At 42.3% G+C, this 12,508-nt stretch overlaps 1 protein-coding gene across 5 annotated transcripts in view; it reads right to left on the bottom strand.

Moving 5' to 3' along the window:
- Positions 1 to 2,909: 2,909 nt before the first annotated feature.
- Positions 2,910 to 12,508, bottom strand: part of LOC117472701 (single-stranded DNA-binding protein 2) — a 77,856-nt gene continuing 68,257 nt past the window's right edge. Inside the window, exons 13-17 of one of the 5 annotated variants that reach the window (XM_034118037.1) lie at positions 4,671 to 4,741; positions 4,509 to 4,599; positions 4,395 to 4,423; positions 4,207 to 4,305; positions 2,910 to 3,550 (exon numbers count right to left, since the gene is read on the bottom strand). In XM_034118037.1, coding sequence (XP_033973928.1) covers positions 3,521 to 3,550; positions 4,207 to 4,305; positions 4,395 to 4,423; positions 4,509 to 4,599; positions 4,671 to 4,741 — 320 coding nt within the window. In that variant the 3' untranslated portion in view covers positions 2,910 to 3,520. Of the gene's footprint in view, positions 3,551 to 4,206; positions 4,306 to 4,394; positions 4,424 to 4,508; positions 4,600 to 4,670; positions 4,742 to 12,508 lie in introns of those variants that run through there. The other 4 variants (XM_034118040.1, XM_034118041.1, XM_034118045.1 and 1 more) reach the window with 4 other exon arrangements.

Consider the following 12,508-nt stretch of genomic DNA (forward strand, 5'->3'; position numbering starts at 1 on the left):
CACAGGACATAGGGTTGGCAGGACCCCCCGGCAGAAGAGTAGTCGGCGGGACCCCCCAACGGGACAGGACATAGGATTGGCAAGACCCCCGGCAGAAGAGTAGTCGGCGGGACCCCCAATGGGACAGGACATGGAGTTGGCAAGACCCCCGGCAGGAGAGTAGTCGGCGGGACAGGACATGGAGTAGTCGGCGGGACCTCCAACGGTACAGGACAGGGGGTAGGCGTCGGCCGTAGAGCCAACAGGACACGGGGGGCTGGCGTCGGCCGGAGAGCCAACAGGAGACGAGGTGCTGGAGTCGGCCGGACCACCGACAGGACACGAGGGGCTGGAGTGGGCCGAACCACTGACAAAACACGGAGGCCTGGCGTCGGCCGGGGAGCCAGTACTGGAGCCGAAACTGGAGCCGGAACCATGGCTGCTGGGGCCAGAACTGGGGCTGGAACAATGGCTGCTGGGGCCAGATCTGGAGCTGGAACAATGGCTGCTGGGGCCAGATCTGGAGCTGGAACCACTGGAGCACGGGCTGGAATCTTGGTCTTGCGTCTCCTAGAGATTCTTTGGAGGATCTGTGGGCCTCCCAAGGCCTGGTCATACCCCAGGAAAGGGTTAGAGGCTCCGGACAAGTCCTCCGGACAAGTCCTCCGGACAAGTCCTCCGGACAAGTCCTCCGGACTACTTGTGAAAAGTTGTAGCCACTCAGGCAACATGCTCCTAACCAGAGCTCGCGAGCAACCTCCTGACGTGCCTCCTTCAACGCAGCCTCTCTACCACGTCTAGAAGAGGCGCCATTCCAAGTATAAAAAATGTACTCCAGAGAGTACCCAAGACATTCTGCCTGTAGAGCAAAACGATCCGAGTCTGCTGAGTCCAAAGATGGTCGGTTCATTCTGTTAGGATGCGTGGAAGGGTAGGACCCAAATGCAGACTATCAAAAAAAAGGTAAACGGTCTCGAAACAAAAAGCGAGCTTTATTTTAAAAGCTGAACAAAAACATGGCATGAAACAAATAGGTTGTACAAAAACTGACCGTTACCAACATGGAGGGACAACCGTGACTGACATGGAGGAAGACAGGAAAAACCAACAATGAACCGACAGGGGAACACAGGAAGAGACCAGACTAAATACAGGGAGGGGTAATCACAAGACAATACACAGCTGGGGTAAGGGAGGCAGAAACACAAGGGCAACAGGTGAACACAATCAGACAATCAGACACACCAGGGAAACTAACGACAGGAAGGCAAACACAGGAAGAAGGAACAGAGAAGACACAAGGAGGAAAACATTTCAAAACAAAAGTGGAAAAAAGAAAACATAAATACAAAACCCTAACAAAAACGGCCTAGTGACAACGGTCGATGAGCACAAATCAGCGAAATACAGGCTGAAAGTCTTGTTAAAATACCTACCCAAATCCTAGAATATATATTTAAACCTAAAAGTGTAGTAATTAAAGTTGATACTATTGCACCGGACTGAGGGTTATATTATATCGGATATTGCTGTCTGTTAAAGAAGCTAAAGTAGGCTTTTCTTCCCCTAGCCAAACTGGGAAGCCCCTGTGGTCCCTAATGCACAGGTTTGGTGGCTAGTAGTTATTAGTAAAGTCAGCCGTAGGAGCACTGCTCAGTACCTGTCCAATTACTTTGAAACTTATAGGTAGGACTTGACAAAGAGCTGCGGTTAGAATTGTTGCGTTAAAACATAACGTGGTGAAGAGTTAATAGGATATTTAATAAAGATAAACCATAGGTCAATAGGGTACCTAGGCTGTTGAAAAAGCTCGAAGCTGGATACATAACCCTCTTAGTTGAGGTATCCGCATGCACTAGCTGAATCCAGGAGAGTAACCTAGAACCAAGTGACGGTATAGTCGGACTGATCATCCGGTGCGAGTAATAGCCTAGGAACTTGCATGTGCATAAAAGAGTGAACTTAAACCCTTAAAAAATGGCGGATGAGGTTAGAACGCAGTTTTTTAATGACTCAGAGCCAGCCACAGATTGGGAGGGATACACAGAAGCTAGATCCGGACCTTCTGCCCCCCCTGGTCAGCTTAGCCCAGACCCACGGGCGTACCGCGACCTAAATACGTTCCTGTTAGACTACCGTTTAGACAGAGAGCAAGAAGCAGGTGGTATAATGTCTGAGACCCTACCTCCACCCTACGGAGATGATAGCTCACAAATGCCACTTATGAGTATCCCATCTAATACTCATAAAATAAAACACATTGTTAGACCTGATATTCAGGGAAAAGGAATGTTGGAAATAATAATGGCAGATATTGAAAATCTTAAACTGGATCAACCAACCATGTTAGTGAACCCTGCTAATAGGGAGCTAAAACATGCAGGGGGAATAGCAGCAGCTCTGGCAAAGAGAATAGGTCCTAGCATGCAAGCACAGAGCGATAATATGATAAGGACTATTAAACTGTCAGAAGGCAATGTGGTTGTCAGATGACCCACAAATACCTGTCGTTTTGCATGAACTTTGTAAAAACCTATGTGGGAACTATCAGCAGATATCAGACCCTAACAATATCTTGAACAACAATATGAGGAAGTTTTTTTGCAAAGCTAAAGCTCAAAGACTTTACCAAAATCAACTATACTATTTGCTCTTGACCCCTTTTTGAAATGGGATTTTCCGTTACACAACAGGAGACTCAATTCAGGCCTTAAAGAACGCTTTACAAACAAGTCAGGGAGAGTTAAATGTGGTGCTATGTTGCTCATGAGGGAGCTTACACTTTTGGGAAAAGATCTCCCCCTTTCTCTGCTCCTGAGGTGCTGCAGACTCACAGCAGCACCCATCTTTAACAATTATGGCTGAGTTTGGGAGTATAACTAGCAAAACGACTTATAGTACAAAACATAAAACACAATGTAAGTGGTCTGAACACGTGTGAAAACCATAAAAGCTGAATATTAAGACAGATTTCTGCACAAGCCTTGAATAAACCTTGTTATTGTGATGTATCTCCAATTGTCTTTCAGTAACGGACAAACGATTTGTCGAGAAAAGACTAAAGATGTGACCACCAGTTGGATTAAATTTGACCATCAATCAAAACGTTTCTATAAATCCTTGAACATTGAAACCTTAGCATAAATAGGATACTGATTTGTTTTTGGGCATGAACAAAAGGCAGACAGGAGTGTGTTCACAGTCTCATTCACGCTGTATGCAAATATACAAAGAGTTCTCCTCCAGGGGTTTCAATTTGGTTCCTTTGTACAGTCTCATAGTTGCAGAGGAAGAACTGATGAATGTAGCAGTCCCAACTTCAAACTGGAGAAGAAACGGGAGAGAAGAGACGTTGACAGAAACGATGGAGGGGGGGGAGTCGGGGGTTAGTAGGAGGACGGAGCGGGGGGTGACTGCCTGACATGGCAGGTTGTGGTGGAGGAAGAGTCACTGGCCTAGATGACATCACATCCTGTCCTGCTGCTTTTCACGGATGCACCCCAGCATGATGGGCGGCTGAACCGAACCTGCTTCAGAGCCTTCACACACTCATCGTCATGTTTGGAGAATACTGCAGGGATAACATGAGGGGAAACAAGTATGTGTGAGTGTGTGTGTAGGAACATGTTGCACTGTTAGTAAGTATGCTGAATCAGAAATCCTTCCAAAATGTTATGGATTAAGTCCAACAATTATAAGACACAGTCAAAGTTATGCGAGTCATGCATTTGTGATTTACTCCCATTCTAAGTAAACCTATTTTAATTGGATTTTAGGTAGCTGATGGTCAAAAAAACATTCTATACTATAACTATTAAGTAAATCGTTAAATTAACTATCCAGTATGGCATTTAATGGGGTTGTGGCAGATTGCAAACAACTGGATACACCCACGATAACCCCTGCTTTCCCAAACAGAACAAACTAAATATGTGGCTCTGTCTTAATCCAGAGTTGAGGTTTGTCCATTCAGGGCTACTGTAGAAACATGGTGGACTCTGTGAGGAATGTAGATATGAAGGGTTTATTCTAAAGTAAAGAAACTATGATTATTAGTTTCAGGTGATTATAAACTATTGAAAAATAGTTATAAATAGTATATTCCAATAAATCCCCCTTACATTGTTCCTATATTTCTATAGTTTAGTTAGTAGTTATATTACGTTTTGAGCTCTTGCTACCTAATATCCTCTAATCTCCACATATAGTAGATTATAATTGACTTACACTTTCATTCTGAAAAGGGTTTAGGAAGTTTCCTCCCATCTCTCCATCCTCCCTGGGGGTCCCAGGCTGGTTACTCATGCTAAGGTTACCAGGAGAGTTCTTTAAAACAAATGGTAATGGTATGCTATTAAATGATCAAATATTGACACTGCAATTGTCATGTAAAGTAGATAAATATATTATCTCACCTTAGGGAGGCTGTCCATATCACCTGACCCTAAAAGAGGGAACACATTGTAAAATTATAACTGGAGATTTTGTGTCAATACGGCACATACTGTACACACTACTTATTCCTATACCTAGTGATCCATTCATGTGATGGGGCTCCATCCCAGCCATCCCCCCTAATGGACCGTCGCCACCTGCACCCATTGGGAACTGAGGGGAAAACTATTAGATACATACACAAACTCTACCAAACACTCAGATATGTGATATACACTGAGAGAGGAATGTCTTACGTTTGGTCGGCTTCCACCTGGAGGGACTGTGTTTATCATCGTGTACATGTTGTCTCCAGAGTTGGTTGAATCTGATGTAATGAACAGAAAAACAATGAGTTTGAAAGAGCACCAACGTACAGCTCTCGAAAACATCAAGAGACCACTCCAAGTTTTTCTTAAATCTCAATCTCTACATGTATGGCAACCATTCCATTCCAGTGTCTGTTGAATTCCAACACAGATAAATGCTGTCAGTAGTTTTATATTAGAATAACTCAGTAGTTATATTATAGAATAATATCAAAAAACATTATTTTACTCAAACACATACTTATAAATAGTAAACCAGAGAAACTGATAATGCTGCAGTGGTCTCTTAATTTCCAGAGCTGTATGTATGAGTTCAGATATAGACACACACTCAAACACACATAGACACACACTCAAATACACACACACAATGACAGTTTAAACTCAAACATACATACCACATAATTTCCTGGAGATGCAGAAGAGTAGGGGGTCTGCAAAAAAACAAAGGGTAATCATGAAAGAAATGAAGTAACTTTTTTTTAGTTTGGTGTCTTTTTTTTGTCAGGTCACTTACCGAATTGGAGTTAGGAGGATTTGGCCAAGGTCTGCCCCCACCCGGTCCCCTGGAACACACACACACACACACACACACACACACACACACACACACACACACACACACACACACACACACACACAAACTCTTTGCCAAGTTAAAGTTATTTAGGACACGGTGTCTATTTGTTTTCAGGGGAAGGTGAGAGCTTCATGTTTTCAGTTTAGACAATGAACTTTCTGTTTTTGGGGGAAAATACATTACTTACAGTATGGTGAGGACAACTAGAGGCAACTGTGGCTCTGAGGTAGAGTCGTCTACCAATTGGAAGGTCGGTGGTTCGATTTCCAGCCCTGCAGTCATGTATCATTGGGCAAGATACTTAACCCCAAGCTATTCCCGATGTCCAACGGTGTGTGTGGATGTCAGTCTCTGAGCACGCGGCACCTTGCATGGCAGCCTCTGTCTCAGAATGTGTAAAGCATGCTTGCATATGTAAAGTGCTTTAAGGGGTCATAATTGCGGGAAAAGCACTATTTATGCAGCTCAAAAAAAAAGAAAGAATGTGTCACAGTAGTACAGCAACTTCATGTGCTTCTTATGCGTATGCGCCATGTATGTGTTTTCCACTCTCTTTTGATGCACGGATAAAAACTGGAGCCCGCTATGTAACCCACACAAAGACGTTATTCAGTCGCCATGTTTTGAATCCAAAACCATATTAAGTCGGGGAAAGATATAACACTTCACAGTAAATGTTTTTGGACACACACAGGTTACAAGTGAGCATGGTGAGATTCAGCAAGAGGAGGTTGCAATAAACGTTGAGAGTGAATAAATAAGATAAAACGCCACCATCTATCTCTTCTTCCAGGGAGGGAGTCACACAGTGCAGGACAACTTCTGAAAGGGCTGCTAAAGTTTCTCACAGCCATGTAAACGCTTCTCTCCATCCTTCAAGTTGCACAACAACAAGTAGACAACACGAAAAGACTAGTGATGAGGTGGACAACAAGTGTGCATGAATGGAAGTTGTACCCTGTGCTTTTTTCTGGCCAAAGTTTTAAATAAACTCAACTGAGAATGGACTTTGGCAGGATTGATTGATTTCTTTTTCATCGGATCCAAGATCCAAGAATGTCCCTTTTCACATGTAAACATATTGTTATCTTTCATTGTGCTTTACCTTTGAGAAGATCCTGCATATTGGGGCTGAACATCCGACTGTGAAGAATGTGGTACTACATATTGGAACCAATGATGTTGTGAAACAACAGTCAGAAGCGCTGAAAGAAGACTTTAAATGTCTGTTGGAAACTGTCAGCTCTCTAAATGCGGAGGTGTTCATCAGTGGCCCTCTACCGCCAGTCAGAAGAGGAGTGGAGAGATTCAGCAGACTGTTTGCATTGAACACGTGGCTTTCAACTGCCTGTACTGACCATTCTGTCCATTTTATTGACAATTTTAACTTTTTCTGGGATCGCAGACATCTTTTTAAGGCAGATGGAGTTTGCCTGAACAAGTCAGGAGTGAAATTGTTTATCTCTAACATATTCAACTGCCTGCATCATCAATCTGTTCCCTCTGCCAAGGACAAGCGGCAAGAGGAATCAAAACAGGAGAAAGACACAACACATCGCGCAGAAAACCCTGAAGAAGTATCACTGCACCCGCCTGAGGAATGTTCTGATTATGGGAGACCTATGACACAAATGGAGGAGTCTCCACTGCCCGTCACCCCCCCTGTCAACGCCTTTGAGGATACTCTTCATTCATCCCCCAGCTCTCTCTACTCTCCGCTCACCCTTTCACCCTCGCCCTCCCCCCTGGAGTTCGATGACCGCATGAAGGCGATACGCAGGGTTGGCAGCATGTCCTTTACCCCCGCCCCTCAACGACGCCCACCAAAATCACCGAAGACAAGCCTACGTCAACCACCTCCCCCCCCCTGGCAGCATGTCCTTTACCCCCCGCCCTTCCACAACGCCCACCAAAATCACCGAAGCAGAGACGCGCACCATCTCCCCCGTCTTCATCACCGTGCCTACGTCAACCACCTCCCCTCCCTTCAAGAAAGCATCTGCAGTCTCCGAAGCCTGATAAGGATGTGTGTGTACAAAACACAACAAACTCTTACTGATATGTGCTGGGTCCAGGCTCAAGGGCGTATGGCACTCTCAACTCTTTCCAGGACATGCCGGGGCCCTGCCTGCCAGTAGCTTTGCCGATATCTGTGTTGATAGGTAATAGATTAAGAGCGGTGAATCAGTTTAGAAACAGGAAGTGCTCAAACGTTTGTGTGAGGTTATCAAATTTAGCAGTGATTCCATGTCAGCCACAGCTTGTCACAAAAAATCTTACTGATAGTGTATTTAACAAACTTAAACTAGCTTTATTAAATGTCAGGTCTTTGGCAGGAAAAACATTTTTAATCAATGATTTTATCACTGAGCATAATCTCGATTTTATGTTTTTAACGGAAACTTGGATTGAACAAAATAACAGTGCAGCTGTTCTTATCGAATCAACACCTCCCAACTTTAGTTTTATGAGTCAGGAAAGAATGCATAAGAAAGGAGGTGGAGTTGCTATTCTGTTCAATGATTCCATTCAATGCAGGAAGACATCTTATGGGGACTTTGCTTCTTTTGAATATGTGGCCCTTCAGCTGAAATGCTCCTCTCGAGCTCTGTTCCTAAATATCTATAGACCACCCAAATACTGTGCAAGCTTTTTTGATGATTTTACTGAACTGCTGTCTATAGTGTGTATTGACTTTGACCATCTAGTCATTGTTGATGATTTTAACATCCATGTTGACAACCCCCAGGACAGAGGGGCTAAAGAACTGTTTTGTGTTCTTGATAACTATGGACTGACTCAGCATGTGGCGGAGCCCACGCACAATAAGGGGCACACTCTGGACTTAATTATCTCAAAGGGTCTGAATATCTCAAAGGTTGTGGTGACTGATGTTGCACTCTCTGATCATTCCTGTGTTTTCTTTGAGAGCTGTATTTCTGTTCACAACATTTTTCAGAAAGAGGTAACCACAAAGCGATATTTAACTGAAAATACTAGGGAAATGTTTACTCATAATTTTTCATCCACACTTGCCCCTGCTAACATCTCAGTAAATGAGCTAGTAGATCATTTTAATTAAAAAATTAAAAATGTTATAGATACCATTGCTCCAACTAAGGTAAAGGAAGTGATTGGCAAGAAAATATCTCCATGGAGAAAGGCCATGACCGTGAGAACAGAAAAAAGAGAGTGTCGAAGAGCTGAGAGAGGTGGCGAAAAACAAATCTCCAGGTTCACTTTGAAATCTATAAAGAGAGACTTGGCTTTTATAATTTGGAATTGAAAAATGCACGACAGTCTTTCTTCTCTGACATCATTACCAAAAACAAAAACAACGCACGTGCCTTGTTTGCTACCGTCGACAGACTAACTAACCCCCCAGTGTCAGTAGCCTCTGAATTTCTATCCACCAGGGCATGCAATGATTTTGCCTCCTTCTTCACTGACAAAATTCAGAAAATTAGACAAGCAGTCAGTGCCTCTGCATCAGGTACAGCAAATGTGTTGTCCCTATGTCCACCAAATATCAATTCAAACACCATGACACAATTCCATCAGATTAATGATAAAAACTTAGAGGACATTATTCAACTTCTGAAATCCTCCTCCTGCTGCCTTGATATTATTCCAACAGGATTTTTCAAAGATGTTTTTCATTGCATGGCCTCAGATCTACTTCATATAGTAAACACATCTCTTTACTCAGGTATTTTTCCAGAGGCCCTGAAAACTGCAGTCATTAAACCGCTCTTAAAAAAGAATCATCAGGGGTAGCCAACACGGTGCCCGCGGGCACTTGGTCGCCCGCAGGGGCAACGTGAGTCGCCCGCGGGGCATGTTCTAAAAATAGCTCGCCAAGCAAATCCAAAATGTATGAAATACACAAAACAAAAAAGGAAATGTAATTAAAAGAATCTACCCTATGCATAAACGAAACCTAAATCATAGCGAACTCTATCTACTTACTACAACTCTATTTCTATCTAACACCCCTCCTCCCCCCACCCCCACAATGAATATCGACCAATCACGTTCTTGCTTGATTTGCGGGACCAGCGTTGCAGTCTGGAAGAAAAGCAATGTGGCACCTCCCCGCTGATTTTCCTTCTGGCAGATTCTACACAACACATCAGCCCCATTGAACAGCCTATCATGCCAGCCTATACAACACATGGGAGGCAGAGTTTTACTCTGCGTGTTGCAACTTGCATATATATTTATTGCACTTGACGCACACACACGCATGGCGTAATTTCCACCTGGGACAGGGGGGACATGTCCCCCGCTCTTTTCGAAATCCCGTTTGTGTCCCCCCACTTTACAAATATGTTTATTATTATTTTTTAACGCAAGCCGTCGATCGCCACGGAGGAGCACACAGCCTCTGTGAGCGAGCGATACAGAGAGAGAGAGCGAGCGAGAGAGCTAGGGAGGGAGAGAGCTGGGGGGGAGGGAGGGAGGGAGAGAGAGAGAGAGCTAGGGAGAGCATACCTTTATCTATTTAATATAGATAAAGTAAGAAATCATTCCAATGTGTACTATAGGACAGTAAAAAAAACAAAAAACAGTTTGAAAGGGGAGTGATTAGTAAAATAAGCATACATCAAAAGAAAGAATGCTAACTAGGTAACATAAGATAAGAATAAACCAGTTTAAATGATGTTATTGGTTGTGATCATATTCTAAAGATGTTTGGATTATTGAAAAGTATACATCTCTCTTTCATCTGAGTGTTGAGAGCTGTTTACATCAATTCATGTTGTGCTCAAAGTGCGCCAGATTGATGCATTTCACTTGAACATTTAAAAATAATCTTCACGGGGGTGCATGCCCCCCGACCCCCCTAGAGGAGGTGAGGATCCCCCTAGAGGAGGTGAGGCCCGTCCACCCCCAAAAAAAGCAGGTTAAAATAATTAAATTGCATGTATGTTCTTTTAGTAAACACTGCAAACGGGTCCCACAGACCCAAACAGCACACAAAGGTTAAAGGTCAGCATATCATAATGTTAAAATGTGCTAAATATATACACTGCAAAAAAGAAAGAAAAAGAGGAGTAAAAGTAGCCCCCGACTTGTTTTATTTTTTAAAAGTAGCCCTCACCCTAAAAAAGGTTGGTGACCCCTGATCTAGATGCTTCAGTAATGAACAATTACAGGCCAATATCAAACCTGCCATTTCTAGGTAAAATCATTGAAAAAGTTGTATTTCAACAGTTGAGTAACTTCTTGCATTTAAATAACTCTTTGGATGTGTTCCAGTCAGGATTTCGTCCAAACCACAGCACTGAGACTGCTCTTGTAAAGGTCTTCAATGACATCCACTTAAACACAGACAGTGGCAGAACTTCAGTGTTAGTATTATTAGATCTCAGTGCTGCGTTTGACACTGTTGACCACAACATATTACAAGACCGACTAGAAAACTGGGTGGGACTTTCGGCAACAGTTCTAAATTGGTTTGAGTCCTACTTAAAGGACAGAAAAAACGTTGTTTCTATAGGTAAATACACATCTCAGTTGACAAATATGACATGTGGGGTACCTCAAGGCTCCATCTTGTGGCCTCTTCTCTTTAACATCTACATGCTACCACTGGCTCAGATAATGAAAAACAACAAAATAAGTTACCATAGCTATGCGGATGACACACAAACGTACGTAACAATTTCACCAGGAGATTATGCTCCAATTCAAACACTGCACTGTAAAAAAAAAAATTGTAAAAAAACGGAAATGTTCTGGCCAGAAAATGTCCGTTAAAAAAAGGAAAAAAACTGTAAAATAAAATACGGAGATAACATGTAAAAAAAAAGTTACTTACCTTACCACAAGTAGCCTCTATTACTGTAATTTTACATGAAATCTTTTTATTTTAACATATATTATTTGTTAGAATAGAGTCATAAACCTCTAGAAAACTGAATCTTTAAAAAATTATAAAAAAAAAGCGAAAATACATAAAATTACTTTTATTATTACAAAAAGTACCGTGTATCTAAGACCATTTACAAGTAAAACACAAAGAAAAGAATGTCATTTTACTTTGAAAAAGCCTTAGTTTACATTAACTATCACATTTTTTGCCAAAAAAAATCTGTAATTTTACAAGAAATCTTTTTCTTTTAACATATATTAATTGTTAGAATAGAGTTATACACCTCTAGAAAAACTGAAGAAATATTTTTTTAAATGATCAAAAAAAGCTGAAAGAAAGAAGATTACTGTTGTCATTTGAAAAAATACCGTAAATTCAAGATTCAAGGCTTTATTGTCATTTGTACATTAGCTTCAGTGTAGACATGGCAATGAAAAACTGAAGTCACAGGCTCCTCCAACAGTGCAACATATATATAGAACATAGAACAAATAAAACAGATAAAATAGAATAGAAACAGTGCAAGAAGAGTCTATATGCAAGTAAACGGAATGATTGCACTGCCGTACCAGGCCATGATGCAGCCAGTCAGGATACTCTCTATGGTGCACCTGTAGAAGATGCAGAGTATCCTGGAGTCCATGTTGAACTTCCTCAACCTGCAGAACATCATAATGTCCAGGGACTTTTCACACGGAGAGAAAACATACACATGTTGAGAGGAAACTGCATTTTTTGGTAGGACCAGAAACGTTTTTAAGCTTCTTCTTGCCCCTTTTGAACATGATAGAAACTTTGAGAATACAATTTTTTTTATACCTTGAAAGTTTTTTTTTTTTGCCCATCTTTGTTATAAATATTATTGTTTGTTTTGTTTCTAACATGTTCAATAAATTGACTAATACAATTTTGTTTTTAAAGAGCCGCTGTTTTGGTGATGGTGTTAGTGTGATGAGTCCATGTCAGGTCCTCAGTGATGAGTCAGGTCCTCAGTGATGAGTCCATGTCAGGTCCACATCACTGTGATGTGGACCCCGAGGAACCTGAAGCTGCTGACTCTCTCCACCGTAGTCCCATTGATGGTTATGGGGGCGTGTCCCTCTCTCTGCTGCTTCCTGTAGTCCACAATCAGCTCCTTTGTTTTGCTGACGTTGAGATGGAGGTTATTATCCTGGCACCAAGATGTCAGGTTTTCGACCTCCTCTCTGTACGCCGTCTCGTCGCCGTCGGTGATCAGGCCGATGACGGTCGGGTCGTCAGCAAACTTCATGAAATCTAGGACCATTTACATGTAAAACACAAAGTTAA

This window comes from Trematomus bernacchii, unplaced genomic scaffold, assembly GCF_902827165.1.
Source record: "Trematomus bernacchii unplaced genomic scaffold, fTreBer1.1, whole genome shotgun sequence".
In the NCBI taxonomy this organism is placed as follows: Eukaryota; Metazoa; Chordata; class Actinopteri; order Perciformes; family Nototheniidae; genus Trematomus; species Trematomus bernacchii.